Source organism: Tachysurus fulvidraco, chromosome 18 (assembly GCF_022655615.1).
Source record: "Tachysurus fulvidraco isolate hzauxx_2018 chromosome 18, HZAU_PFXX_2.0, whole genome shotgun sequence".
NCBI lineage: Eukaryota > Metazoa > Chordata > Actinopteri > Siluriformes > Bagridae > Tachysurus > Tachysurus fulvidraco.
In genome coordinates, this window is record NC_062535.1 from 16,264,770 (window position 1) to 16,292,474 (window position 27,705).

Sequence of the window (27,705 nt, forward strand, 5' to 3'; positions counted from 1 at the left end):
ATGCCATACCCCATGCTGTTCATGGCAGATCCTCTCTCTGGCCAGTGAGTTGTTGTCCTGCTTAACAAACTGTGATTCATGTTTTGGCTGCAGGCGTTTCCCAGGACAGACGGCCTTAATGCTCATCGGCCGGTTTTCCAGTTGGCCGAGCAAAATTAGCTGTGTGGAAATGCTTCAGGCAACAATGTGATTGGACACGAGTGCAACAGACAGGGGATGGGGTTGGACTCGAAATGCTAAGATTTTTGGGTATTTTTCAGAAATATGAGACAGACGTCTCGTATCCATCATTGATACTGAAAAAGCTGTGCTGTAATCTGTGCTGCAATATTGTGTAATTCTTATTCTTCAACAGTTCTTCTTGTGAGAACTCATCCTCCTCTTGCACACTTTCTTCCTTCTTGAATCAAAATGTATCTTTCATTCTCTTTCTTCCTCCTCTATCTCTGTCTTTTTCTCTCCTTCCATCTGTCCGTTTGCCTTTAAATCCTTCCTCTCTTTCTCAGTCTCACTCTTTCTGCTCGCCTCCACCTTCCTCTCAGTTATTTCTCCATCTCTTTCTCGTGTTTTCTCTTTGTCTTTTCCTGCACCTTTTTTCTTCTATCTATCTATCTATCTATCTATCTATCTATCTATCTATCTATCTATCTATCTATCTATCTTCCTATCTCTCAGGAAGGAAAGGACCGTAAATAATCCAATAAAGCTTTCTATTCGGTCTAAGTGGTCTTTCTTGCATTATTCCCTCATGCTGTTTTCTCCGCCGTGTGTCGTATAATTGTCCACCTCGGCCCCGCCCAGTTGAGGAGGCGGGGCTGGGGGATGGGGCTTCCCTTTCAGGACCAGCACTATTATCTATTCATAGTGCCTCTTTTAAAGGCAGCAAAACACAGCTGTTTCAATCACAGAATAAAGACCACTGCCCTCGTCCACATCTCTGGTTCATAACGAAATCCCGTCACTGCCTCTCCTTTCACACTCCTTCTTTCTGTCATTCTTCTCTTCCTGTAAAGTAGAGGAATGGGTTGAGGAGGGTCTTCACCTCCACATGGGGGCAGTTTTGTTTCCCCAACCCAACTGTCATTACAGATGTGCCCATCACTTTAGCTCTAGCTATGGGATTACAGCCTGGTCCCAGCTGATGAATTATATATATGTCAGCGCTTATTAATTGGCATTTAAAATGGCAGAATCCTTTAGAGATCAGGTGGAAGTGAGAGATAACGAAATAATTCCCTTTCCACAAGAACGTTCGGTGTCTGACATCGAGCTACACGTTGAGCTAATAAAAAAATAATAATAAAATATTCATGAGACAGAAGAATTAATTTAAGAATTAAGCTAAAAAATAAAACCAATGAAACCTGCTGTTTATGACATTTAAACTTTGTGTGTTTGGAGCTATACAATGTCAAATGCTTACCTGGAAGACCTGTGTTTAAATGTCAAATTTGGACTAATATTAGCTAATGCTAGTAGCTGTGTATGTATTCGTTAGTTAAACTCTTAACAATACATAATATTCTTTAAGTTGCTTTTTGGCTGGCTGTGAAGGCTAGTTAGATACACAAACGTGTGTATGCTAGCTAGCTAGCTTTGACTTACTATGTTTGGACTGTTTTTAAAAGCAAAATAAAACTTAAAAAAAAGGAAAGGAAATAAAGAAATAAGACTACTTATTGCTCCGAAAGTTTCTCTGTTGTATATGGGATTCGTTTAGAGGTTTAAACACCGCTTTTTGGTGTGTATTAGCTAAAACTAGCTAATAGCTGCTGTCTGAGGTAAAAAAAGAAAAAAAAAAGTCCACGAGGGTCACGTGACGTCTCGTGCACCCGTTTAAACGTTCGAACCGCAGAAGACGTTAAAATATTCTTTAATATTGTTACTGTTTGATACAAACGTTTACGATTTTAACACGTGAACTTCAGTCTTGTCACATCGTTAATGGTGTAAATAATACGCGCTTTGTACACCTGACGTTTATGCTAGAGCAGGCGGGCTCGTGCGCACTCAGTTTAGGCCCCGCCTTCGTTTATGAATATTGATGAGGCGCCCTTGTTGGCCACGCCTCGTCCTGTGAACGCGCCGTATAGATAGATAGAAAGCTCGCTTTTGCACAACCGGAGAAGGTTTTTTTTCCCGAGCGAAAGCAGCGAGCGCATCGTGGCGGCCGACGGGGACGACTGGAAAACTTCACAGTAAGAAACAAATCTGAGAGAACGGGAGCAAACCGGATAAGGATTGAAGGACGTGAAGATATATAATAGCGATAGAAATTAAAGAAAAAGAAAAGAAAAAGAAAAAGAGTTTGGATAACAACGCGCGGGGGTGACTGGTGACTGGTGACTCTGGTACGCGGAGGAATTTATTGCCGTTAACCGGGAATCGCGCGCGTTGTGCTTGTGCGCCCGCGCACGTGCATGTGTACACCGGAGAGGACAAGGTGTCTCTGTGCGTTTGAGCGGAGAGCAGAGCGTTAGGAGAGTGGACAGGAGAGGCGGCACAATGCGGAGACGGAGCTCCACTTTCACCGCCGCTGCCTGCGTCTATCTCCTGATACACTGCTTCTGCACGGAGGTAAGTGATGCGCCTTAACGTGCAGGAACCGCTGGAAGAACCCCATGCAATCTGCACAGACACAGAGCCCCAGCTCACTTTTATTAACACACACATACACACACACATATATGTAGAGCGCCACCAGAGCGTCATTTTTGGAAGAACATTTTTAACTGCGCACCTTTGTACTCACAGTTATGTAAGTTAAGTTGTGAGAAACTTCTCTACCAAAAGTTCTCCATGAACTTTACTCAAGTGCTGAACATCCTGTAAAAAATAGCCTGCAAAACAAACAAACAAACAAACAACATCTTGGTTCTTTGGACTATCTCCAGAAAACCTTTTTGCAAAGAGTCTTGAATCAGTTCCCAGCCTTAAAAGCCATCTAGTGGAACCTTCTCTGCTTTTCTTTCTGTCTGCAGACCCGTGAGAAACTTTTCGTTTAATAACCGATTGCTGCCAATTTGTCATCTTTTTTTATTTTATTTACCGCACTATTAAAAAACAATACGAAGCAGTTCCAGTAAGGGGAAACATGAATAGAAACGTAGTTCAGGTTGTAGTTTAAGGAGCACAATCCCTTAAACGAGCCCCTAGGAACCTGGTGCAGAGATTCCTGAAACATGCATGGAAAAAAAGACAGAAAGAAGAAAAAAAAAACCATCGAAGAAGAATCCGCAGGAGGTTTGATGTTTGAACCGATTCCACCACAACATGCTTTTCTGAACGCAAGGTTATTTATTATTGCACGCTGGATGAACGATGTTTAAGTTTTTGGTATCACCAAGTAGAACAGTTAGAAGAACGTAGTCCACTCTGCAGGGAAAAGTTCCTTTCTTTCCTTTTTTTTTTTTTTAGTTTAATTTTACTGCATTGTTTTCAGATACCCCTTTATAGCATTTTAATTTTTGAGTATGAATGACAAATTTAGGGTCTGTTCCAATTTCTGGACTGTGTCCTGCCATGCTGTTTTGGACAGGCCCATTGTCTCACATGCTATAAATGTTGTAAAATGAGCCACTAATTTGATCTTTAAATAAAGGGTTTGTCTGGGTTGTTTTTTTTTTTTTTCTCGTAACAATCTTCATTCTTGTTCCCGTTCCCAGCTGTGTGAAGCATCAGGCTACTTTGAGTTGCGTGTGCTGACAGTCAGGAACGTCAACGGGGAGCTGCAGAGCGGCTCCTGCTGCGATGGTACACGGAACACGGCGGACAACAGATGCACGCAGGACGAGTGCGACACATATTTCCGCCTGTGCCTTAAGGAGTACCAATCCAAAGTGACCCCCGGTGGGCCGTGCAGTTTTGGCAGTGGATCTACTCCGGTGATCGGTGGGAACGTTGTCTCAACCAAAAACCTGGCAGAAAACGACAAGGCTCGCATCATGCTGCCTTTCAGCTTCGCCTGGCCGGTGAGTTTGACCTCCATGCCTCAGCGTATAAATATGTCTAAGCAAACAGTTGATGTTTACTAGAGCGGTTCTCATTCTCACGCTCGTTTGCGGTGGTTTTCGGTTTGCTTCCTCATGGTGTCCTCTTCAGAACCCAAGATGTGTTGGGAATGTGTTGGCACTGAGCACCGAGAGAAGAGGAAGTGGGAGAGGGAGGGGCTGTTATGGACAGTAGACTCACTATCAGGACCGTTAGCTAGATCAAAGACGCAAACAATGGCGCCTCGTGTAAACAGCACATCAGTTTATCCCTTCATGTCCTCAGCACTGATACACACACAATGACAATCGGAAAATGGCGAATTGATTTCCAATTATACCAGCGATCATCAAACAGCTAGGCTAAGTCATGTGTTTTGTTGTGTTATTTAATCCCCCTTTGTGTGGTTTCCTTGAATCTTGTCAGGTCCTAGAATTCCTTTAACTATACTGACTCAGGCTTGCTTAAATATCCTAAACTTTAGTATTTACTATTTTTTTTTTCTATAATTTCACCACTTTTTCTGAAGTGTTTAGATCCTGAATGGTACGATTGTTCGCGGTGTCGTGTTTTACTTTCACGACCCCAAAGGGCTTTGCTGTCAATACCAGGTCAGTCCAAGTCAAGTCTGAGGGGGCCAATTAGGCCTTGTTACCATGGCAGCCATCCTTCAAAACCTCTCACCAACCCCCCCGTTTTGGCCCGTTGAATGGTCCAGACCAGCTCCAAAAATTCATCCTGAATGGAGAATAATTAGACATTGTCATCTTGCATGCTTTCTTTTCCCTTCAATCTCTACCTAGCAATTCCAGCGCCAGCCAGTGCTGGTCTGACCCTCGGCACAATGAACCCAACAAAGAGCCGGGTTTAGAAGGGAGCACAGCGTGCACGGCGCGTGTGTATGTGTGTGTGTGCGTATTTTGATTCCAGTGTTGTACTTTATTATTTTTTTTTTTGCATCATCAGCAGTGCCCAAGGCATCTGAGTGTGTGTCTGGAAGGCTGGTGTGCGTGTTTAGGGTGGTTGCGAGGAAACAGCTCCCCAACAGTACACCAGTTTTCCAGTTTTTGCCAGTTTTTGTTTTATTATTTCATTTCTGGATCCCGCTCGGGAAACGCAGCCGCTGTGTCGGTTGGCGATGGTTTTGGACAGCGCGCCATTGGAGTTCTTAGCTCAGGGAGTTCCCACTTACTCAGTTCGGATGTGTTGTAGCCAGGAAATGCCTCACCTCCGAGAGCATTTACTGTATGAACCGAACTCAGGGTGGTGTTATAATCCTGCTGCTATTGCCTTAATGCTGGAGAATTAAAACTCCACTTCTTCTTCGTCAGACTTGTGATGGGGTTTTTCTTAAATATTTGTATCTGAAAGATTGGCAAGAAAGATGGTACGTGAGACCGCTAGGCGTGATGTTAAACATAACTCACAGAGACATAAAAATTTGGGTCGAATATACCGTAATTCCGCACTTGTATAAAACTTCTCGCAGTTCCGTTCCACTATTTATGGAAATCTTCGATTCAACAGGAATGTACTGCAATTCTGACATTGCATGGAATTCTGAACGGATTAATCGTCACAGATTGTGTACATACTTCAAAGTGGTTCTGAGTTTTATATGGAATAGGACACAATTCAGTCAAATTCCGGTTTTTGTATGGAACGTGCCGAAATTCCATACGGTTTGGTGTTTGTTTGTTTTTTTTTTTGTCGTGGAACATAACGCAGTCACATCCGGTTCCAGGTACGAAACTTTGCAGCTTTCAGTGGAATTCTGCATCTTCGATAGGACGTACCACAGTTCTGAACAATTCCATGGAATTCAATATGGATTCGATTCAATCCGATTCAGGTTTATTTGTACGGCGCTTTTAACGATCGGCGTCGTCTCGAAGCGGCTTTACGGAACACGGACGTAGAACAAAAGGTTATTATAAAGAATAAGATAAAGTGTGGATACATTTGTATGTAACGTATTGAAATTACAAGGGGATTCATTTGGAACACGGTTCCGTAAAACTGATTTGTATGGAATGTCCCGAAATTATATGCACTCCTATGGTTATGTAGAACGTACCCTAGTTCTACGCCATTCTTCGTATGGAATGTATCCCATGCGATTCCGATTTTTCGGAATTGCCATAAAAGGAGTTGCCGTTTTTTAAACGTAGTGTAACGCAGTTCCGTAGAATTTTGTGTTTTGTTTCTACACAAAATTTGCCCAATTCCCTGAACATTCAGTGGATTGTAAGAGCATTCCTGCCCTTTCCATGAAATTCCAATAGATATATCGCATGCTATAATTTTATGCTTTATCCTGTATACAATGTTTTTCTGTGTAATTCATTGTTTTTAATGGAAGTTTGTGCATTCTTGCATTGTTTTGGATGATTTTTTTTCCCCCCTGGAATTCTGTTGAAACAGAATATCTAGAGCTTTGTGTGTCATGCAAGTTAACACACAACTGCAGACAGAACATGTGTAATGTAGATGTCGGTGTGTGGACGATGTCCAGACATCCCCCGTTTTACAAGCTTTGTGTGTGTGTGTGTGTGTGTGTGTGTGTGTGTGTGTGTGTGTGTGTGTGTGTGTGTGTGTGTGTGTGTCCGTCTTTTAAACTCTGACCATTCCTGCGTTAGTGGATCGTCTGAGCGGCTCTATGGCGTTTTCTGTTCTTTGTGTTTGATCTGTGTAAATGGCTGATGTGTGCTGTCTGGTGTGTGTGTGTGTGTGTATGTTTGTCTCCATTTCGTCCTCAATTAGAGTCTGTAATGCTGTGAGTCTGTGTGCGAGTGAGTGTGAGTATTCTATTCCTCGCCACCGGCGGCTGTATGTATTAGTGATAAACAATAGCGCTGGGCGCAGGGCGGGGCGGATTAGGGTGAATAAAGCCTGGTGGGTCATACACACAGTGCGGTGGGCCATGGAGAGGCGACAGGAAGCTCAGGAGGACATTGTGCTGAAGAGGCTATAACGTGTGTGTGTGTGTGTGTGTGTGTGTGTGTGTGTGAGAGAGAGAGAGAGAGCGAGAGAGAGAGAGAGAGAGAGATTTTCACTAGACTCTGTGAAACAATATAGGGTGCACATAGTTCATGGGACTGTGTGTGTGTGTGTGTGTGTGTGTGTGTGTGTGTGTGTGTGTGTGTGTGTGTGTGTGTGTGTGTGTGTGTGTATATTTGCCTACTTCTATTTTGTTTTTGTTCTGTTTTAGTCACTCTGGCTCGGAGACAGTGAGACAGAGTAAGTGTTGCGTGTGAGAGCTTCATTTAGTGAAGCTCGCGCGTGATCACAGAGAAGCAGGAACATGCGCAGGATGCATGCGTCCTCTCATCTCCTCTTCTCTTCTCTTCTCCTCTCTTTTGTTCTCTTCTCTTTTGCTCTCTTCTCTTCTTTTCCTTTATGCACTCTTTCATTCGTATTGGATTTTGCTAGTTTTTTCTTCTAAACTCCTTTTTTCTCTGAAGTCTCAGAGGGTCACTTTACTTCTCCTCTGTTTAACCTTCCTGCATCACTCTTTCTCCCATCGATGGGTTTTCTTTCCCTAACCCAGTAAAATGCCGCGCTCTAATCGGCCGGGAGCGCTTGCTTTAGATCAGCTCAGACTGTCAGTCAGACACTTGAGATTTGTTCTCATCACTGAAACAGCAGCACAACACATTATTATTTCGCCCCACCCATATTTAGACGAATTCCTTTCACTCGGATGTTCGTCTCAACTCGTCGTCTCGGTAGATGTTTCGCTTCTGCAGTTGTATCCCGTCTTGTTTTATGCGAACACTTCAGGTGGGGCTGCAAAAACTGTAGCTTGCCTAGAGCTGCGAAATGTATGTGGGCGGGGCTCTCGGATGGGTGGGGCTTCCTGAGGGGGCGGGGCTCTCAGAGGGGTGGGGCTCTTTAAAATTGAGCACAGCACTTTTTTTTCCCTTGCTCCTGCTACAGCCGGAGTCTATTACTCTGAGTGGGATTGTCCAACATGAGCCTTGTGTTAGGCTGTACCATGCTGTGTGTGGTGTGTGTGTGTGGTGTGTGGTGTGTGTGTGTGTGTGTGTGTGTCTGGAGCGCTCTCCTTGGCGAGGCAGAGAGGATGATCTACTGCAGTATTTCATTGAGCTGTGCTACGCTGAGAGCGAATGTGTGAGAGCTGGAGAGAGTGTGTGAAGAGAGGAGAGGGGCTACACTTATCCTCTATCACACACACACACACACACACACACACACACACACACACACACACATACTAGCCCTCCGGTCCTTCGGCACAATACGCTCGCATTCTTTCAAAGTCACACAGAAAACACACACACACAATCTGCTGTGTGACTTGTTATCTGATATTGGTGAGAGAGACAGTGGCATTAAGAGTGACAAAGGCCTTCAAAAGCGAGCCGCTATAAAGGAACCCCTTAACCCCCAACACACACACACACACACACACACACACACACACACACACTTCGATCTTCACAGACTGAAGTTGTTTTAACTGCCTGCTATAATAAGAGAGAGAGAGAGAGCAAAAAAAAAGAGAGAAAAGAAAGCAGGAACAGGCTAGTTCACTATCACCCCCAGGGGTTTCTCTGTGTGTGTGTGTGTGTGCGATGGGGGGGGAGTGTGTGTGTGTGCCGTGTTTGCAAGATACCGAAATTGATTGGCTTGGGAACCTAAAGTCAAGTCCATGTTTCTTGCCGTGGTTTGACTCGATACACACCACACACACTTGCTCAGAACAGCTGCTCTGACTTCAGAGCTGTTTATATAAAGTTTCTTTTTTTTTTTTTTTTGTGCCAAAAAACATTTTACAAGACTTTTTTATTTATTTGTTTATTTATTTATTTATTTATTTTTTGCTTCCTCAATCAGGCCCTTGCTTCTGGACTCTTTAATTTCCCCCTGGAATTTGCTTCTGGCTTCTGGAATTCCTCCTCACGTTCCCAAATCTTCATTTGCATCCGGAATTTTGTCTTTGCCTCGGTAGTCTTAATTAGCTTTGCTGCTTTCAGAAGCTCCTGGATTCGTCCTCCGCTCCTTGTTTTGACTCGTCCCTTCTTCCAGGATTCCTTTATGGTCCTTCTGGTATCTTGTCTGTTTCCTCTACTCCCGAATATCTCGTCTCATGTCTTGGGAATCTTTTCTTTCGCCTCGGGATATTTGTGTCTTCCTTCAGAATTTCCTTCCAGAAGCTTTCTGCGATCTCAGAATCTTTGCCCTTTTGCCTCTAGGTTCTTGTGCTTTGCATCAAAACATTGCTTGTCATGTCTTCATTCTTGGCTCTTCTTTCTCATTACCTCCTTCGCCTTCAGTGCCTCAGGAATTGTTCTTTGATCCTTCTGTAATTTCCCGGGAACGTTTCCTTCGCCCCAGTATTCATCCTGTTCTCCTGATACTTTTCCATTGCTCCTGAACTCTATTGTTGCCTCAGTAATCTCCTCTCTGTCTCGGGGGAATTCTCGCTTTGTTTCCTGGGAATCCTTCAAGTGCATAAGGAATCTTGTGTGTGTGCCTCAGGACTAATTCCTTGAGGGCTCCTGGAATCTTGACCCTTTTTTCTTCCGTATTTTAGCTTTAAGAAAGCAGCAGGAATTCAGTTCGTGTTACTTTGTGTTAGGTTGATGTTTATATTGTGATGTTTAGAAAGTGTGTGTGCGTGCGTGTGTGCGTGCATGTATGCGTGCGTGTATGCGTGCGTGTGTGTGTGTGTGTGTGTGTGTGTGTGTGCGTGTGTTTTGCCGTATAAACCATGGAAGTCTCTCGAGTGACGAGAATGCATGTTTATTACGGGATGGTGGATGACTTTAAAGAAACATTAGAACGCTGTAAGACTTGTGGTACTTGATTTGTGTCTCAGCTGAGAGGAAAAAAAGATACACATGTTTTTAACCTCTCTCTCTCTCTCTCTCTCTCTCTCTCTCTCTCTCTCTCTCTCTCTCACACACACAGCGGTCGTACACAATGATCGTGGAGGCCTTGGACTTCAACAACGACTCAAGCACTGGCAGTAAGTGTTAATCTTTTATTTACTCTTCTCTCTCCGGATATCTCTCTCTCTGTCAAAAGATACACATGGATTTAACCTCTCTCTCAATCTCTCTCTCTCTCTCTCTCTCTCTCTCTCTCTCTTTCTCTTGCTTTCGTTCTTTCTCACACACATAATTACTGAGTAAACACTGTGGGAATGGAAAAACATGATCGAAATCCTGAGGCGGGCATGAACAGGAAAACGGGAAAGAAAGGCGATGATGGGTAGCTGAGTGTGTGTGTGTGTGTGTGTGTGTGTGTGTGTGTGTGTGTGTGTGTGTGTGTGTGTGTTTGAATCTTAAATAAAATTCTTTTGAAAGGCTGATGACTAAGAACAGGTGCAGACAGCGTTTTAATAACAGGATGCTCATTTTCTACACAGTGCATTTAACACAATTACTCTTATAGTCCAAGGTGTGTGTGTGTGTGTGTGTGTGTGTGAGAGAGAGAGAGACAGAGTGCTATGTCTAATTAAGTAAAACCCTTTGCACTTTTCTCTGTCTGTGTTCCCTCTCTGTCAGGTGTGTGTGTGTGTGTGTGTGGGTTTGGGAGGGCGATAAGTACAAATATTGATTCTCTCTTCACATCAGCACATCAAGTGGCTTTTAGCACTCGCCTAATGTAGAGTCATCCTCATTAAAGCACACACTCTAACGCTCAGGGTCCCTTTTCCTTTCTGTCACACGTACACACACACACACACACACACACGTACACACACACACACACGTACACACACACACACTTACACACACACACACACACGTACACACACACGTACCCACGTACACACACACGTACCCACGTACACACACACACACACACACTGTTAACACTACACAGATACATCAATTTCAGTTTAGACCTGATTCAGTTCAAATCATTTGCATTTGGGAACAAGAGCCTCTCAGTGTTCCATATGCAAATGATTTGATGACGTCGCGGCAACTGGAAAGGGTTAGCCGCAGAAGCTGCGCGATAAGCTAGCTGTATTTATGCTAGGTCAGGTTTGTTTTGTTTACTTTCACAATTAATTGTTTACATTAAATGTATTGCTATGGTAATGTTGCATTGTGGCTAATTAGCTAAAATGTTAGCGCTATTTGAACTCACCGGACAAAATGGCAGTTTTATCGAAATTGTATATTTGTATTTTAACTGAGGGTGAGGTTTTAGTCGTTCTTTGGCCATACAGGTGTGTGTGTGTGTGTGTGTGTGTGTGTGCTCATCAAGTTTGTCACGCAGCTGCGAGTTCCCTTACTGTGTGCATATGTGTGCATGGGATGTGAGGTCACGCTTCAGCTCTCAGTTCAGCTCCAACCGTCCAATTCGTCCAAACGTACTTCACATACACACACCACGCGAGCCACACACACACTTCTCACTCTGCTGAGCGAAGGTCTCACGATGATGCTGGATTCCAGACTGCTCTGAAAAAATGACTACAGGTCATCCTCCTGCCTCACACACACACACACACACACACACACACACACACACACACACACACACACACAGGTGACAGTGGGATTAAACTCACACTCTGCCTCTTGACCAGCTTTTAGGAAAAGTTTGTGCATGTAACCGGTTGGGGGTTGTATGATGTGGCAGCCATGTTGAATATTTTCCTCGTCACGGTGTAGAGAAATGTAATTAAACTGCAGCTGCCATCACATACAGGCCAAAAAGCGCACACACACACACACTTTAGTCACATACTCTCACTCGCCAATCCTCACTCACACACTTTCTCTTGTGTGTGTGTGTGTGTGTGTGTGTGTGTGTGTGTGAGAGAGAGAAAGAGTGTGAGGGAGAGAGTCATTTTAGGGAAAGAAAAAGTAATGATCATGACAGCAAAATAATCCTCTTGTAACTTTTCCACTGAAGTCTAATCACGAAATTGTAAGACCTTACAGAAAGCTGCTCCCTGATTGGTCAGTTACAGTGACAGTCTGAGTAGGAATTAGATTTGATTGTTTACTATATATAATATGTTCATTGTTTTAACTGGTATTGTTAGTGGGAACTGCATCAAGGGTGATTGGTTTCACCGGCGAAAGGGGCGGGAACTCTGGTCTAATAGATTAGCATGATATCGGACGATGGAACTGAACTCGGATTGTTGACAGCGTCGGTGTATTTAACGTGTCTCCACATAATAAGGCTCTTTGCACAGAGGCCATGCCTCCTTTTCTATAGCACCGTTAACAGTATTTGTATTTTTCCCCATTCTCTTACTTCCAGGCGGCGGCGGTCAAGTGATCGAGAGAGCCATGCAGTCAGGGATGATCAACCCAAGCCGACAGTGGCAGACTCTTAAACACAACGGTGGGGTGGCACAGTTCGAGTACCAGATCCGCGTCACCTGCGACGAATACTATTACGGCTTTGGATGCAACAAATTCTGCCGGCCACGAGACGACTTCTTCGGCCACTATAACTGTGACCACAACGGCAACAAGACGTGCCTGGAGGGTTGGGCTAGCCCCGAATGCAGCACCGGTGAGACTAGACTTATGTTGGACGCTAACCGTGTTGTCATCACATTATTCCTGTGTTCTGTTTTATACATCACTGTTTCTGCATTGTTTCACTGGTGCAGAGTCAGCCTGTTATTATCGCTGTCTGTTAATCAGTGATGTCACAGCAATGCCCCATCCGTAGTTAGTTATTTTAGCGGTATTGATGCTGGATTTGCAGTCTGACTGCCCCACCGCACCTCTGTAGCGTCTGGACACAGAGCAGCAGTTGGATTAACTGGGATTAGCACTGTGATGGGAGATTTCACTCCTTCCTTCATTCATTCTTTTTTCCTGCCCCGGGGGGGACATGACATCATATGGCTTGCTGCACCCAGAACAGTGAGCGATGACTCACTGGCTTAGCTGATAGCACTGATAATGACAGACTGACTGTGATAACAGGCGAGTCAGACAGCAGCAGTAATGATCATTCACTCTCTCTCTCTCTCTCTTACTCTCTCTGTCATGTTCTATCTCTGTCTCTTTCTCTCAGCAATCTGTAAGCAAGGCTGTAGCACTAAACATGGATCCTGTAAAGCACCCGGAGAGTGCAGGTAAACAAACTTTTAAATATTTTTTTTAAACCAAAACAAATCCTGCTGCTTTGTATTCGAAAGTTTTCCACACTTATCCAGAGCAACTTACATTTTCATCTCATGTTGTTATATAACTGATCAATTAAGGTTTAAGGGCCTTGCTCTGGGGCCCAGCAGCAGCAGCAACTTGTTGTACCTGGGAATTGAACTTCCGATCTGTAGTCCGACAAAACCACTGAGCTCCCACAGCCCTAAGTACTAATATGAACATGGACAGGGGAATAATAGAAAGATGTGTTTTGCGATTTATTTGTTAATTTTAAGCAACTTATGAATGAGAGACCCAATCCCTACACAGTCAAGAAAACACAATATGCTTTCAGGGCTCTCAAGTTTTGAAGACAGGCAAGCATGACATCTCCGAACCCCCCAACACGCCCCCCAAAAAAATTAAATTACAAAAAAACTTGATTGATGATGAGGACAATGTCTCGTCCAGAGACAAGCTGTTTCGTGTTGAGGTTTTGATCAAACCGACCATCGAAAATACCCTCGCTAATGAAATGTTTTTTTTTTCATTGGTTGTTGCGTTAAATCTTACCCAGATACAATAGTGCTATTTTCTGATTGGCTGTTGTGTAGCCTCTTTTTTGATTGACTGATAAGTGTCAGGCTCGACTAAGAACTCCAGGGGAGACGCGCTTGATTCCTGCCCGGTTCCATAGAGACAGTCGGGCGGACTGATACGTTTCGGATGCTGTGGAATATTAAATATATGATAAATAGTCAAAAAGTTTTTCTGCGTGACAAATACGATGTGTGGCGGGAGATCGTGAGAAAAGACCCAAATGCGTGACTGTCACTCTCAATGTGTGGCACTTGACAGCCCTGCACTATACATGTGGTCAAGATCATGAAAACTCTGTTGCTAAGCAACTGGAAAATATCCACACATAAGCTAGCTGATGCCTGAGGTTGACGATTAACCTAGCTATCATATAACTGTTTTATGCCAACTAAAAGTGCAATGACCGTGCAGGTAAGACAGAATCAAGAACATCAACATTTTCCTCAGATGTGGTAGTAGTTTACTAGGAAAAGAATCGCTAAACGCAGAATTGCTAAGTTAGCGTTGTTCTCTTTTTAGGTTTCACCATAGTTACATGCTAACCAGGAAAACAGCTTAATGTTAAAACACCTTGGCTTATACATGGCGCCGAATGTTGATGTCCTCATTATGAAGGAACCAGCAGAATTTTTTTTGCTAGCAGTTAATGCTAGATGTAGCTACAGTTTGGATGTATGGCGCATTTCCTTTCCAAGGGAAATGTTGATATTCCTCGTAGTTCTGTCTTATTTCCATCTTTGGATGAAACTGTTATGTGATAACAGCTAATTAAATGTCCTTAGATTTGATTCTAAATTATTCTTGGTGTACAAATTTTGGTTATCTTGTCTAATGCTAAGCACTGTGTGTGTTTGTGTGTGTGTGTGTGTGTGTGTGTGTGTGTGTGTGTGTGTGTGTGTGTGTGTGTGTGTGTGTGTGTGTGTGTGTGTGTGTGAAGGTGTTTGTATGGGTGGCAGGGGGAGTATTGTGATCAGTGTATCCCACACCCCGGCTGTGTGCACGGTACCTGTGAGGAACCGTGGCAGTGTCTCTGTGACACCAACTGGGGAGGACAGCTCTGTGACAAAGGTAGTCCAGTTTCCATGGAAACATAGTAAAATATGTGCAATATTACCTAAATCTCACATGGTAATTAATATTAACTTTAGTGAATCATTGAAATGAGATGTGATTTTGTGTGTGTGTGGTTCAGACCTAAACACGTGTGCCACACGGCAGCCGTGTCTGAATGGAGGAACATGCAGTAATACAGGACCAGACAAGTATCACTGTTCCTGTCCTGATGGTTACTCAGGCCAGAACTGCGAAAGAGGTGAGACACACACACACACACACACACACACACACACACACACACATACACACGCCTTTGAGTGGATGGCAAAAATTTTGCACCATATGGCTTTTGATTATTCGCTAGTGTGCTAGTTTAGCTAGATAGCTTTCCTGATGGGAGATTATTTTATTGACTGATTGATTGATCAGTCACTCTTTTCCATCTCTCTTTTTTTATTCACTCCTTCTTTTTTTACTTTTTTGGTTATTTTTCTCTGTTACACAGTTTTTTTGGAACTAAACACGACTTGGGGTCAGTGACTAGCCTAACTGTTGTTAGCATTTTGGCCTTAAAAGGTAGTAAGAAAAGAGCCGAGTTTGCTAAATAATCTACAATATAATGTAAGTCTCTTAAGTTTGGAAAAACGTTACCTCAGTAAGCAACTCGGGCAGCGTTGTATTGTTTTTGTTTTGGTGTTTGTGAGAAGAATCGACAGAAGTTATCTTCTTTGGCTGCAAAATGTTCTGACCGCTCTAACAGAGACCTTATAGTTTGTTTTGCCGCTAATGCTAATTAATTTTTTTAATGACACTGTAAGTTTTCCCCAAATTGTGTCCTTTCTTATTAATGTAACAACAATCCTGAGGTAAATGTTCATCTTCCAAACAGTTTTGCTTTAATTTTGTAACCGCTTGAGCTTTTATATTGTCCGTATACCGAGAGCAGGATGGCTAGATAAAGATTTACCTCAGCTATCTTACGAGCTGTGTGGATTATGTATCTCTATCTCAGTCACGGTTGGTCTGTGTTTTGGAGAATGAACTCGCTGTTAGTTATTGTTAGGAACCTGGAGGATCGTTAAAGGCAGAGTGGTGTGGTTCTTGTGGGTAATGTAGTTCCCCGCAGGCCCCCAGGTCATTGTGGGTAATGTAGTGTGGGTGATGCTGATTAATGGGTTCTGGCAGTGCAGGGTGTTTAGGGTCAGCTAGAAGAACACCCTGCATGAAATGAGAGAAAACACAGGAAGGAATGATGACTCCTCCTTAAATTTGTAGAGAACCGGGGCTTTTTTTCCCCTCTTTTTCTAGATTTTTTTTCCCCTTTTTTAACCTCTGTCTCGTTTCCTCCCGCCTTGTCTCTGTCATTTGTGTTTTACCACCAGCATCAGACCTCCAGTGAGTGACTGAGTGAGAAAGCGGAAACAAGAAGGAGTACAGAAGAAAAGGGGGTCCCAGCCAAGCTTAACACACACACACACACACACACACACACACACACACACACACACACACACACACGCGCGATCAATCTCCAAGCCAAAGAATGTAGTTTGCATTAATTGATATGGGCAGCGGAATATGTTCCAACGTGTGGGGCTCCTTCTGCCCTTATTCCCCTCTGTGTGTGTGTGTGTGTGTGTGTGTGTGTGTGTGTGTGTGTGTGTGTGTGTGTGTACACTGATCCACAAAACTGGCTGATCCATGTGGGCAGTAACTGCATTTCTTTTCTTGTCTATTTTTTTTTCCCAGTTCTATTTGTGTTTTTCCTTGTTCTTTTATTTTTTATTTTTTCACTTTTTTTTCCTTTACCCTTCTCAGTCTCATTACTTCTCTAAAATATTTATCTTACCTTTTTTCTTGTTTTCTGCAAATGTTTTTTTTTCTAATTTAACTTTTCTAATAACTTGTTTTGTATCCTTTGTTTTCTTTTTTTTCTCGTAGTTTTTTTATGACTTGTTTTTTATTTATCACTTTTCATCAATCTCTCTTTCTTTCTTTGAGTCTGTCTGTCTGTCTGTCTGTGTCAGTGTGAGAAAGGCCAAAGGGGCTTTCCAGTCCGCTAGCCGCATCAGATAAAGAGAGAGAAAATAGGGAGGGAGAGATGGAGAAGACGGAGGGTGAAAGGAAGGGAGGGAGCGATTGAAAGGGGAAAACCCAGAGTCAGGACCTCTCCCTCTGCTGCAGAACATCTGAACTGTTAAACATCTCTCTCTCTCTCTCTCTCTCTCTCTCTCTCTCTCTCTCTCTCTCTCTCTCTCTCTCTCTCTCTCTCTCTCTCTCTAGCGGATAATGCCTGTCTTTCGGAACCGTGTCTGAATGGAGGACGCTGTACGGAGAGCAGTCAGGGCTTTGAGTGCCAGTGTGCTCCCGGATGGACTGGTCCGACCTGCGCCATCAGTGAGTTATGGGGAAGTTGGTGTGTGTTTGTGTGTGTTTGTGTGTGTTTGTGTGTGTGTGTGTGTGTGTGTGTGTGTGTGTGTGTGTGTGTGTGTGTGTGAAAGAGATGTACATCTCTCACAAGATGATAAAGACATTTAAAATACAATAACAGTGTTACATGAAGTCAGTTCATGCTTCATTGTTCACAAACAAAACATACAGCAATTATTAGAATAAATAACTGTCCAAAAAATAATAAACCATATAAGAAAAATAAAAACAGACAAACTTCAGTGAGACACAGATAATGGACTGCCTAAGAGAGAAAAAAAGAGCTGACTGCGATGAGTTCTGAGAGAACTGGAACAATCCCGACACAGGACATAATCCAGACACGGATCAGTGACAGATCCTAAGCAAGCGCAGGCCTGGGGCTCGGCTGTAGATGGAGCAGAGTCTGTGCTCACGTTGCATTTGTATATGTGTGAGATATACACTGGGAGATAACACTCACCCGTCTGTGTCTGTGTCTGTGTGTGTGTCTAATCCCGTGTCTTTTTTCTCAGACAAAGATGACTGCAATCCTAACCTGTGTAACCATGGAGGGACGTGTGTGGACCTTGTCAACGGCTTCAAGTGCGTCTGTCCTGCGCAGTGGATCGGCAAAACCTGTCTCATTGGTCCGTCTATCTGTCTGTCTATATCTATCTGTGTTTTTATCAATCTATTTCTGTCTCTCTGTACGAGGCTTGCGAATTTAATAATATAGAGTGTTCCCCTCTCTCTCTCTCTCTCTCTCTCTCTCTGGCTCTCTCTCTCTTTCTCTCTGCAGATGCGGATGAATGTGCTGAGAACCCGTGTGTCAATGCTCACGTCTGCCGAAACCTGATTGGTGGATACTTCTGTGAGTGTCTCCCCGGTTGGACAGGACCGAACTGTGACATTAGTAAGTAGGACGAGAAACACGTTTACGTTTCAGCTTCACCTCCTTTCTTTCTTTCTTTCTTTCTTACTTACTTACTTACTTACTTACTTACTTACTTACTTTCATTTCTTCTTTCTTTTTTCATCCTTTGGTCTTTCTTGCCTGGATTATACACGAACACTAGCAGGTGTACATGGTGTGTAATTAGAGCTGTATTTCCATCAGTGGAAAAAAACGTGAACGTCTCTGATCACATGACGACATCAAGATACTTGGGTTTGTGCTCGTTTAAAATTTCATGCCAATTAAAATATTAGGGCTGGACGTGTGTTATCGGGTTATTATCCCGATCAAGTGTGGGCATTAGTCACTCTAATAAATGACATTGTACGATGTCTTATCAGTGCCCATTAGCGAGCTGTTAGTGATTAGCGTCCAACACAAACAACGCTGCCAGCGCCGCAACTCGCCCGCTTTCCCTCTCACACGGTTTCCTCTCGATCCTTATCAGAGGAAAAGCTCTGGAAATCTGACAGCGTGGCTTATCATGAGCCGCTGTGATAGCAGTAAGAGCCTGTAGCTGTTTGCTTTGAGTCACCGCTGAAACAGGCTCGTTTGATTAATTGTTGTTTTTCTTTTTGTTTTTTTTTGTGCAGATGTTAATGACTGCGAAGGGCAATGTCTAAATGGAGGAACTTGTAAGGTAAGTGTGTGTGTGTGTATGTGTGTGTGTGGTATTTTGTACCCACCAATGTGGCCTGTCGAAGTTTTGGGGGTCTTTCTTCAAGTTCCTGGCACAAGTTCTGAGTTTTTTCCTCCTATCACTTCTCCCCATCTCTTTTGTAAAAATAGCGAATGCTGAGTCATTCTTTGGAGAAAGGACAGGAGGGAAAGAAAGCCATCTGGGAAGAGGGAAAAAAGAGGAGAGAGAGTGAGAGGGAAAGAAAGAGTACGGGTGGGAGGAAGGCTGGATGAACACAGTAGATCAGATTTCCATAAACATTCCTGTCTCCTGCCAGAGAGAAGGGAGAGCGAGAGTGAGAGAGAGAGCCTTTATTCTTCTGTCTCTCCTCCTCCCCTTGTACCCACACCTCCCTCTCTCCCTTGCTCATTCTTTATTTTCTTCGTCTTTTACCTCACTGACCCTTTTCTTCCTTTGCGAGTGCTTTGCCTGGAGCGAAGATAAGCCGAACCAAAGAGAACACGTTTAACAATAAACCAATGTTAATCAGCGAAATTAACAAAAGCAAACACACTGATTAGTGCTAATTGACATATGTTATGCTAGGTGTCATGTAATGGTTTTACAGTGATTAAAACCGCTAATTAAAAATCTCTGTCCATCTCTATCTGTCTGTTTCTTTTATTTTTCTATCTTTTAAAATAAACATCTTTCTCCACCTCATTTCCTTTGACAGTTTCTGCAACATTTCTCCAGCTTATCCCTTGCTAACACATTAGACTTGTTTGTTATGCTAAGTTAACACCTTAGGTTAGTTACATCATCTTCTAGTTTCTCCAAATCTTTAAAAGTGTAGATTTCATAGAATGATGTTGCTAAAGAAATGTAGCATGTTCATAAAGCCAGAATACATTAGCAAACAATAGTAAAAGTTTTTAGGTGCACTTAGCAATACACCAGCGCTTATATGTGAAACTGGATTTGTCGCGACAAACTTTGATGTTGGCTTTGACGGTGCAAGTATTCGCAAAGGCCGGTGCTTTTTGGAGGCGAGTGGACAGAGATTGTGAAAGCTACTGGACCGCTAGGGTGCCAATACTTTTGGAGGCGAGCGGACATGAGCATGTGACGTGATCCGAATACCCGTGAGGCAGTTCCCCTCATTGTGCTGAGTGTTTTGAATATGTCGCATGTCCATATTGTGCAAATTTTTTATTTTAACGTAACATCACGTGACGTCACGTGACCAAAATACACGTGAGGCAGTTCCCCTCATTGTGCTGAGTGTTTTGATATGTCACATGTCCATGTTGTGCAATTTTTTATTTCGCTTATTTTGGGGGCGGGGCTACACGTGACGTCACGTGATGTCACCAGAATACCCGTTGGGGTGCCAATACTTTTGGCGAAAAGTGGCTACTGAGGGTTTGGACATTTCATGTCAATACTGCAGTCATTATGGGATTCTACTTATTATTATACTGCATAGAACACAGAACAGAAGCCGTGCCTGAGCTCTGCGCACGCTGCGTGTGTGAGAGCTTAGCGGACTTTTCTGAATTCCCCATTCAAGTCTATGGGATGTTCGATCGCCGACTACGGAAAAAAACGAAAATTCCGTCGGAACCCCGAAATAAAAATTTCGTCTGGAGTAAGGTCCTAAAGAACCTCGGTGTAAATCGCTCGAAAACTATTTAGTTATAAACCTCCAAAGTTTATACTGGAAGTCTATGGGGAAAAAAGGCCACTTTGAGTTTCCGTACCGGGAATGCCGGAATTCCGATCGCAACAAACTTCAGACCAGGGTCTATGACATATCCGAATTTGGTGCATGTGGCTCGAAAGCCCTAGGAGGAGTTACTCTTGATAAATTTTTGGCTAAGAAGAAAATATAATAATAATAATAATAATAATAATAATAATAAGCTTATAACGGAAAACAGAATGTTGGCTTCTACAAAGCCAAACATAATTAGCACTAATACTGTTATGTTTTACACGTTACATGGTTTTCTGCAGCGTATTTTGTGCTAACTCATTTTTCATGTCATGATACTAACTCTATCTCGCTACAACATGCTAAGAAAGGTATGCTAGCTTGTTAAGAGAGATTTGCCCAGTCATGTTTGTGTTAATATGCAAAATCTGTAGATCTCATACACTCAACACTCTATAATAAAAATAAAATAAATAAAAAATAACAAAAAAATTTGCAGGCTTATGTAGCAGTTGCAGAGAACAATAACAGCGGGTGACAGGAATGGCCTCAGGGTGTATTTAACATAAAACCACTAGTAACATACAAGGCATCGTGATTAGCATTAATAGGAGTATGCTATGCTAGGTATTGCTAGCCTGGACAGATGATTAAACATGCTAATTAAAGTTGTCATGTCTCTTTCAGGACCTGGTGAATGGGTACAAGTGTTTGTGTGCAGCAGGATTCTCAGGCGATCATTGTGAGAAAGATATCGATGAGTGTGCGAGTCAGCCCTGTCTGAACAAGGGCCAGTGCCGCGATGATGTCAACGGCTTCCAGTGCCTGTGCCTGCCTGGTTTCTCTGGAAACTTATGCCAGGTGAGTGAAACTCAGGGAGCACACACCCAGATCGCCCACGGCATTCCTCCGGTCAAATGCCTGTTTTGTTCATGCCTGTGTCGTTTAAAGCTCTTTGTGAAAAAAAAATTCATCATCTTCACTTTCTCACCACAACCTAATTTTTTAGGATTAGCTTATATAGCACACTCTGGATTGCTGCAACCACAAACATTGTTTCTCTACAGCTGGGAGCTGTTATCGTCTTCATGCCACACCCGAGCCATATTCCTTCACCAAAACACAGTCAAGTCCGTTCATGTCACTTCTTAACATTAACTGCTGTTTGTTTTTTCTTTAGACATTTGCTAGCTTAGCCATCTTGAGTGGAAAACACATTAGCTTTTCATTCTGTGTAAATCATTTGATGTGTTGCAACAATACATTAACCTACATTTCTCTACATCACTGTCTGCTAGCTTAGTTTAGCTCTTTCTCTTGAGGTAACTTATTAACCTGGCTATGTTCTAGCTTAGTTTAACTGTTTCTCTTGAGGTAACTTTTTAACCTGTATATGTTCTTCTAGTTTAGTTTAGCTCTTTCTCTTGAGGTAACTTATTAACCTGGCTATGTTCTTCTAGCTTAGTTTAGGTGTTTCTCTTGAGGTAACTTATTAAGTGAAGTGAAGTGACGTGACGTACGGCTAAGTATGGTGACCAATACTCAGAATTCATTCTCTGCATTTGACCCATCCAAAGTGCACACACACACAGCAGTGAACACACACCCGGAGCAGTGGGCAGCCATTTATGCTGCGGCACCCGGGGACCAGTTGGAGGGTTCGGTGCCTTGCTCAAGGGCACCTCAAATGAACCTGGCTATGTTCTAGCTTAGTTTAGCTGTTTCTCTTGAGGTAACTTATTAACCTGGCTATGTTCTTCTAGCTTAGTTTAACTGAGGTAACTCATTCAGCTGGCTATATTTCTCTAGCTGATTCTAAGGTAATGTGTTTCTCTGGCTATGATTATGTTGTTGAGATGTATAGACATTTTTTTAGCATTATATGCACTCTAGGTTTCTCCATCTTGTTAGCCTTGCTATGTTTCTCAGGATTATTCTAACCTGTAAGTCAGCTATGTGTCTGATTCTCACAGAATTCTGAGGTAAAACATTAGCAGTGTTTGGTTTCCTTTGTTTGTTTAGCTTATTCTAGGAAAGCCTGTTAGCTTGCCAACATTTCTATTGTTCATGAACATGTTTCTGCAGCTAATTCTGCGGCAAAATATTTGAATTGTTTCTTTAGCTTATTTACATTTACAGCATTTGGCAGACGCCCTTAGCTTATGCGATAGTACCCTGTGAAGCATAGCTAGGCAAAATTAAGAATTAGCAATATTGCTAATTCTTAATTTTGCCTAGCTATGCTTCTCTGTGAATGAATAGGTAAAAAATCAAGCTATTTTACCTATGAGGCAAATCAAGCTAAAATTTTCGTCCTGATTTTTTATTTGATTATCATGCTAGCCTTTTTCACACAGGTCTAATACCATGTTAGGCTCTTCTGGAATCAAGTTTGTTATGAAAACCGATAACGCAGTTTCTCATAGTCTTTGTGCTGTTGTGTGTTTTGTGTTCTTCAGTTGGATATTGACTACTGCGAGGGAAATCCATGTCAGAATGGAGCGCCGTGTTTTAACCTGGCGACGGATTATTACTGTAAATGTCCTGAGGATTACGAGGGCAAGAACTGCTCCCATCTCAAAGACCACTGTCGCACCACACCTTGCGAAGGTACCGATTCATTCACTATTTGTGTGTGTATGTGTGTGTGCATTCCATCTTTTCATGTGTCAAAGAGGTTTACACTGGGTTTCTGGTGTTTTTTTAGTTGCATCATTTTTCAGTTCTTGCATTTAAAACCTTTTTAAATCTTTTTTTTTCATTGTCAGGTGAGTATAGAGTCTGTGATGATTAAAAACAATGATTAAAAAAGGCATAATTTTCTGTGTAAGAAAAATTATTCCCTGAATTTTTCCCTGATTTTTTTTTTCACTTTTACAATCCAATCAAAGAAAATGTTAGTTTTTTAGTTTATTTATTATATGCTTTAGTTTTATTCCGATCGTTCAGTTCTTCATTCTAGATGACTTATTTATTGTTTTTATTTAACACTTTTTTTCGTCGTTTTCGTTTTCATTAACTGCAGCAACGTTTACGGTCTCACGTTCCTGCATCCATCCGTCTCGATGATGATAATTGTAGCACTGACATTTCCACAGGCTTAAAATATCCCAGAAGAGACCTAGAAGCTTGAGCTTAGCCCTGATATTATGTCCTATCGCACCTCTCACATATCTGAAACGTGTCGTTCAGGGACGTTCTGAGGTTTTAACGATGACGCCAAACCATGGCTGAAGCTATCTTCAGGTTCCTGACCCAGAAGATTGACGCCATTCCATTGTACGAGTGCACGGTGTTAGCCGTTTTCAACACGTCTCTGTTGCTTCCCCAGGGACTTGCCACCTTGGGAACATTTAAGATTGTGTTACTCGCTTGAGCTTAGCTACATTGTGGGGGGTGGGGCGGTGGTGCAGTAGCAGACTAAGTGGCGACTATGCTAAGTCTTAGCACGTTGCTATCTGAACCGTTACCAACGTATTTGGGTGTGTTCTCATACAGGGTTATACACGCTTCAAGTGTTTGAAAGAGAGAACACAAGAGAGATAATAGGTCTTTAAAAAAGATATATGAAGCAGGGAGAGGCTTGTATTGGAATTTCCCCTTGATTTGTTGCCAGAGAGCAATCTGACCATGTTAACCCTGCCCATGTGTTTCAATTCACAGTGATTGACAGCTGCACGGTCGCTGTAGTTTCGAACAGCACCCCGGGCAATGTGCGTTACATCTCCTCCAATGTTTGCGGTCCTCACGGCCAGTGCCGTAGCCTCAACGGTGGCCATTTCAGCTGCGAGTGTCAGGAGGGCTTCACTGGAACGTACTGCCACGAGAGTGAGTGAGAATGTTATTGCTTCATCAAATAAAAGAGCCAATCGTGTTGCAGGATGCAAATGAGCCATATGTAGTAACATATTACATGGGCAGATTGGATGTTTTTTTAAATTTGTATTTTTTGTAGACTCTAGATTTTACTTGTGTGAAAGTATTGGCACCCTGTGTCTTTGTTGTTGTTTAATAACTTCATCTCTCTCTCTCAGACATTAACGATTGCGAGAGCAGCCCCTGCATTAACGGAGGGACATGTATCGATAAAGTGAATGTGTACCAGTGTATCTGCGCTGACGGCTGGGAGGGACCTGACTGCAAGACTAGTACGCACATGTCCTCATTGTTTTTCTTTAAAATAATAATGATAATAGAAGAAAAAGAAAAATCAGTTAGAACATGTCCTTTAGACCATTTCCTAGACAAGGAATGTGAATTTAGCACAGATGTAGTGCTGTACAATACTCACTATTCAAAAAGTATACACTATATCTGTTTATGTGCAAAACCAACAGAAATATTAACGCAAAGCTCAGACAAACAGGATTTTTTATTCAGTGCTATTGGTTTGATTTTATAGATATCGATGACTGCAGCAAGAACCCGTGTCACGATCGCGGTGTGTGTCGTGACCTTGTAAATGACTTCTACTGCGAGTGCAAAAACGGCTGGAAGGGCAAGACCTGTCACTCACGTAAGCTCCGCCTTCTTTTAAATTTTTATTATCAACAACGTTATTTGAGATATTTATCAATAAGAAGGATATTTTTCTCATGTTCTCTCTTAAGACCACTAAGACGTCTGTGAGCACTGGTGCGTTACAGAATTTTATGTGTTGCTACCTGAAATAAGGGGTAATTTATTATTAAATGCCTCTACAGATTACGTATGCGAAGCTGGTTTGCGGTGTTGAGAAAATGTTTAACATGATACACGTTTCTACTACATCGAGCTTGGCAGCTGACCAACATAAATAAAATAAACATTTTGTGATTTTAAGGTGTGTTTAAAGCTCCAGGCGCATAAAGAAACATGAAACGCTAGCAATTTGTGATCCAGGAGTGGGGGAGGGGCTAATTAGTGAATAAATTGTGATCAAATTTGAATTGTATCGGAATTACGGGTTCGCCTTGATACGTACGCTGTCGATATTTGTGATCGAAGGACACGTTTTGACAATGTATCATTTTTTGTTTCGCATCAGGTGAGAGCCAGTGCGACGATACGACGTGTAACAACGGTGGTACGTGCTACGATGAAGGAGATTCCTTCAAATGCATGTGTGCGTCTGGCTGGGAGGGGACGAGCTGCAACATCGGTACGATAACTTATTGTCTTTTATATTGTAACTGCGTTGTCTTTGGCGTCAGTGTGTAACGTGAAAATAAATTAAAAAAAGTGTGTAACCTGTGAAAATAAATATTTGTGTGTGTGTAGCGAAGAACAGCAGCTGTATTCCCAACCCGTGTGAGAACGGCGCCACCTGCGTCGTCAGTGGCGACCGTTTCACCTGCGTGTGCAAGGAAGGATGGGAGGGACTCACCTGCAGCCAGAGTATGACATCACTTCCTGTTATTTTTCCTGTTTCATTATATGGCTCATATATTTTTTGGTCCAAGATAAACGCCACAACAAGCAAATTGTAGCAACAAATAATAATACTGATAATATCAATAATGATTCAAAATAATAAATATGACCCGCTGATTTTCTGAATAAGTTTCTGATCCTTGTAGTCTGGAAGTCCGGTAGTTTTATCTTCTTCTAGACTCGTTTTAATACTCTGTACATACAGTCGTATGCAAAAGTTTAGGAACCCCAGACAATTTCCATGATTTTCATATATAAATATTTGGGTGTTTGGATCAGTAATATTTCAGTAGTGAAATGAGGTTTATTGGATTAACAGAAAATGCACAATATGCATCAAAACAGAATTAGACAGGTGTGTAAATTTGGGCACCCCAACAGAAAAATCACATCGATATTTAGTAGAGCCTACTTTAGCAGAAATAACAGCCTCAGGATGCTTCCTTTAGCCTGTACTGAGTGTCTGGATTCTGGATGAATGTATTTTGGATCATTCCTCCTTATGAAACATCTCCAGTTCAGTTGGTTTGATGGTTGCCGAGCATGGACAGCCCGCTTCAAATCACCCCACAGATGATCAATGATATTCAGGTCTGGGGACTGGGACATCCATTCAGGAACATTGTGTTACTCTGCATACATGCCCCAGTAGATTTTGAGCAGTGTTTTGGGTCGTTGTCTTGTTGAAATATCCAGCCCCGGGGTAACTTTGTGACTGATTCCTCAACATTATTCTCAAGAATCTGCTCTAAGAAACTTTAACCAGATTCCCAGTACCGGCACTGGCCACACAGCCCCACAGCATGGTGGAACCTCCACCAAAGTTTACTGGGGGTACTGTAGCAAGTGTTTTTCTTGGAATGCGGTGTTCTTTTGCCACCATGCATAACACCCACAGCACTTTATTCCTAATTGAAGCCGGCTCGTCCAAATGTGCGTTTGTAGACCTCAAGCGACTCCATTGTGGTGTATGTGCAGAAAAGACTTTCCCATCACTCTCCCGTACAACTTCACCTTGTGCAAAGTGCACTGACTTGTTGAGCGATGCACAGTGACACCATCTGCAGCATGTTGATGTTGTAGGTCTCTGGAGGTGGTCTGTGGGCTGTTTTTGACCGTTCTCACCATCCTTCACCTCTCCGATATTTTACGTAGCCTGCCACTTCTGGCCTTAACAAGAACCGTGCCTGTGGTCTTCCATTTCCTCACTATGTTCCTCACAGTGGACACTGACAGCTTAAATCTCTGCCATAACTTTTTGTAGCCTTCCCCTAAACCATAATGTTGAACAATCTTTGTTTTCAGGTCATTTCAGAGTTGTTTTGAGGCCTCCATGTTGCCACACTTCAGAGGAGAGTCAAAGAGAACAACAACGTGCAATCGGTCACCTTAAATACCTTTTCTCATGATCGGATGCACTTGTCTATGAAGATCAAGCCTTAATGAGACACCAAACCAATTGTGTGTTCCAGTTAATCAGTGCTAAGTAGTTTCAGGTATTCAAATCAACAAAATGGCAAGGGTGCCCAAATTTATGCACCTGTCTAATTTTGTTTTGATGTCTATTGCGCATTTCCTGTTAATCCAATAAACCTCATTTCACTACTGAAATATTACTTCAGTGTCCTTCAGTTATTTGATGGACCAAAATGAAATCGCTGATCCAAACACCCAAATATTTATAAATGAAAATAATGGAAATTGTCAGGGGTTCCTAAACTTTTGCATACGAATGTTACCGTATCATTATCGTAATTAACTTCCTGTTTATTTGAGCTTCCACGTTGCCATGGGAACACGATTATTCTCTTTTAAAGTCACACGAAAGCTTCAGTTCAAGAAA

At 42.5% G+C, this 27,705-nt stretch overlaps 1 protein-coding gene across 2 annotated transcripts in view; it reads left to right on the plus strand.

Moving 5' to 3' along the window:
• The first annotated feature begins 2,090 nt into the window (after nt 1-2,090).
• Nucleotides 2,091-27,705, plus strand: part of jag1a (jagged canonical Notch ligand 1a) — a 35,746-nt gene continuing 10,131 nt past the window's right edge. For both annotated transcript variants that reach the window (XM_027178999.2, XM_027179000.2), the window contains exons 1-18: nt 2,091-2,577; nt 3,666-3,971; nt 9,928-9,985; nt 12,250-12,507; nt 13,021-13,081; nt 14,629-14,759; nt 14,884-15,003; nt 17,031-17,144; nt 17,693-17,806; nt 17,959-18,072; nt 18,708-18,754; nt 21,138-21,311; nt 22,910-23,060; nt 24,114-24,278; nt 24,485-24,598; nt 24,853-24,966; nt 25,477-25,590; nt 25,710-25,826. In XM_027178999.2, the coding sequence (XP_027034800.1) occupies nt 2,506-2,577; nt 3,666-3,971; nt 9,928-9,985; nt 12,250-12,507; nt 13,021-13,081; nt 14,629-14,759; nt 14,884-15,003; nt 17,031-17,144; nt 17,693-17,806; nt 17,959-18,072; nt 18,708-18,754; nt 21,138-21,311; nt 22,910-23,060; nt 24,114-24,278; nt 24,485-24,598; nt 24,853-24,966; nt 25,477-25,590; nt 25,710-25,826 (2,344 nt within the window). In that variant the 5' untranslated portion in view covers nt 2,091-2,505. The remainder of the gene's footprint in view (nt 2,578-3,665; nt 3,972-9,927; nt 9,986-12,249; nt 12,508-13,020; nt 13,082-14,628; nt 14,760-14,883; nt 15,004-17,030; nt 17,145-17,692; nt 17,807-17,958; nt 18,073-18,707; nt 18,755-21,137; nt 21,312-22,909; nt 23,061-24,113; nt 24,279-24,484; nt 24,599-24,852; nt 24,967-25,476; nt 25,591-25,709; nt 25,827-27,705) is intronic.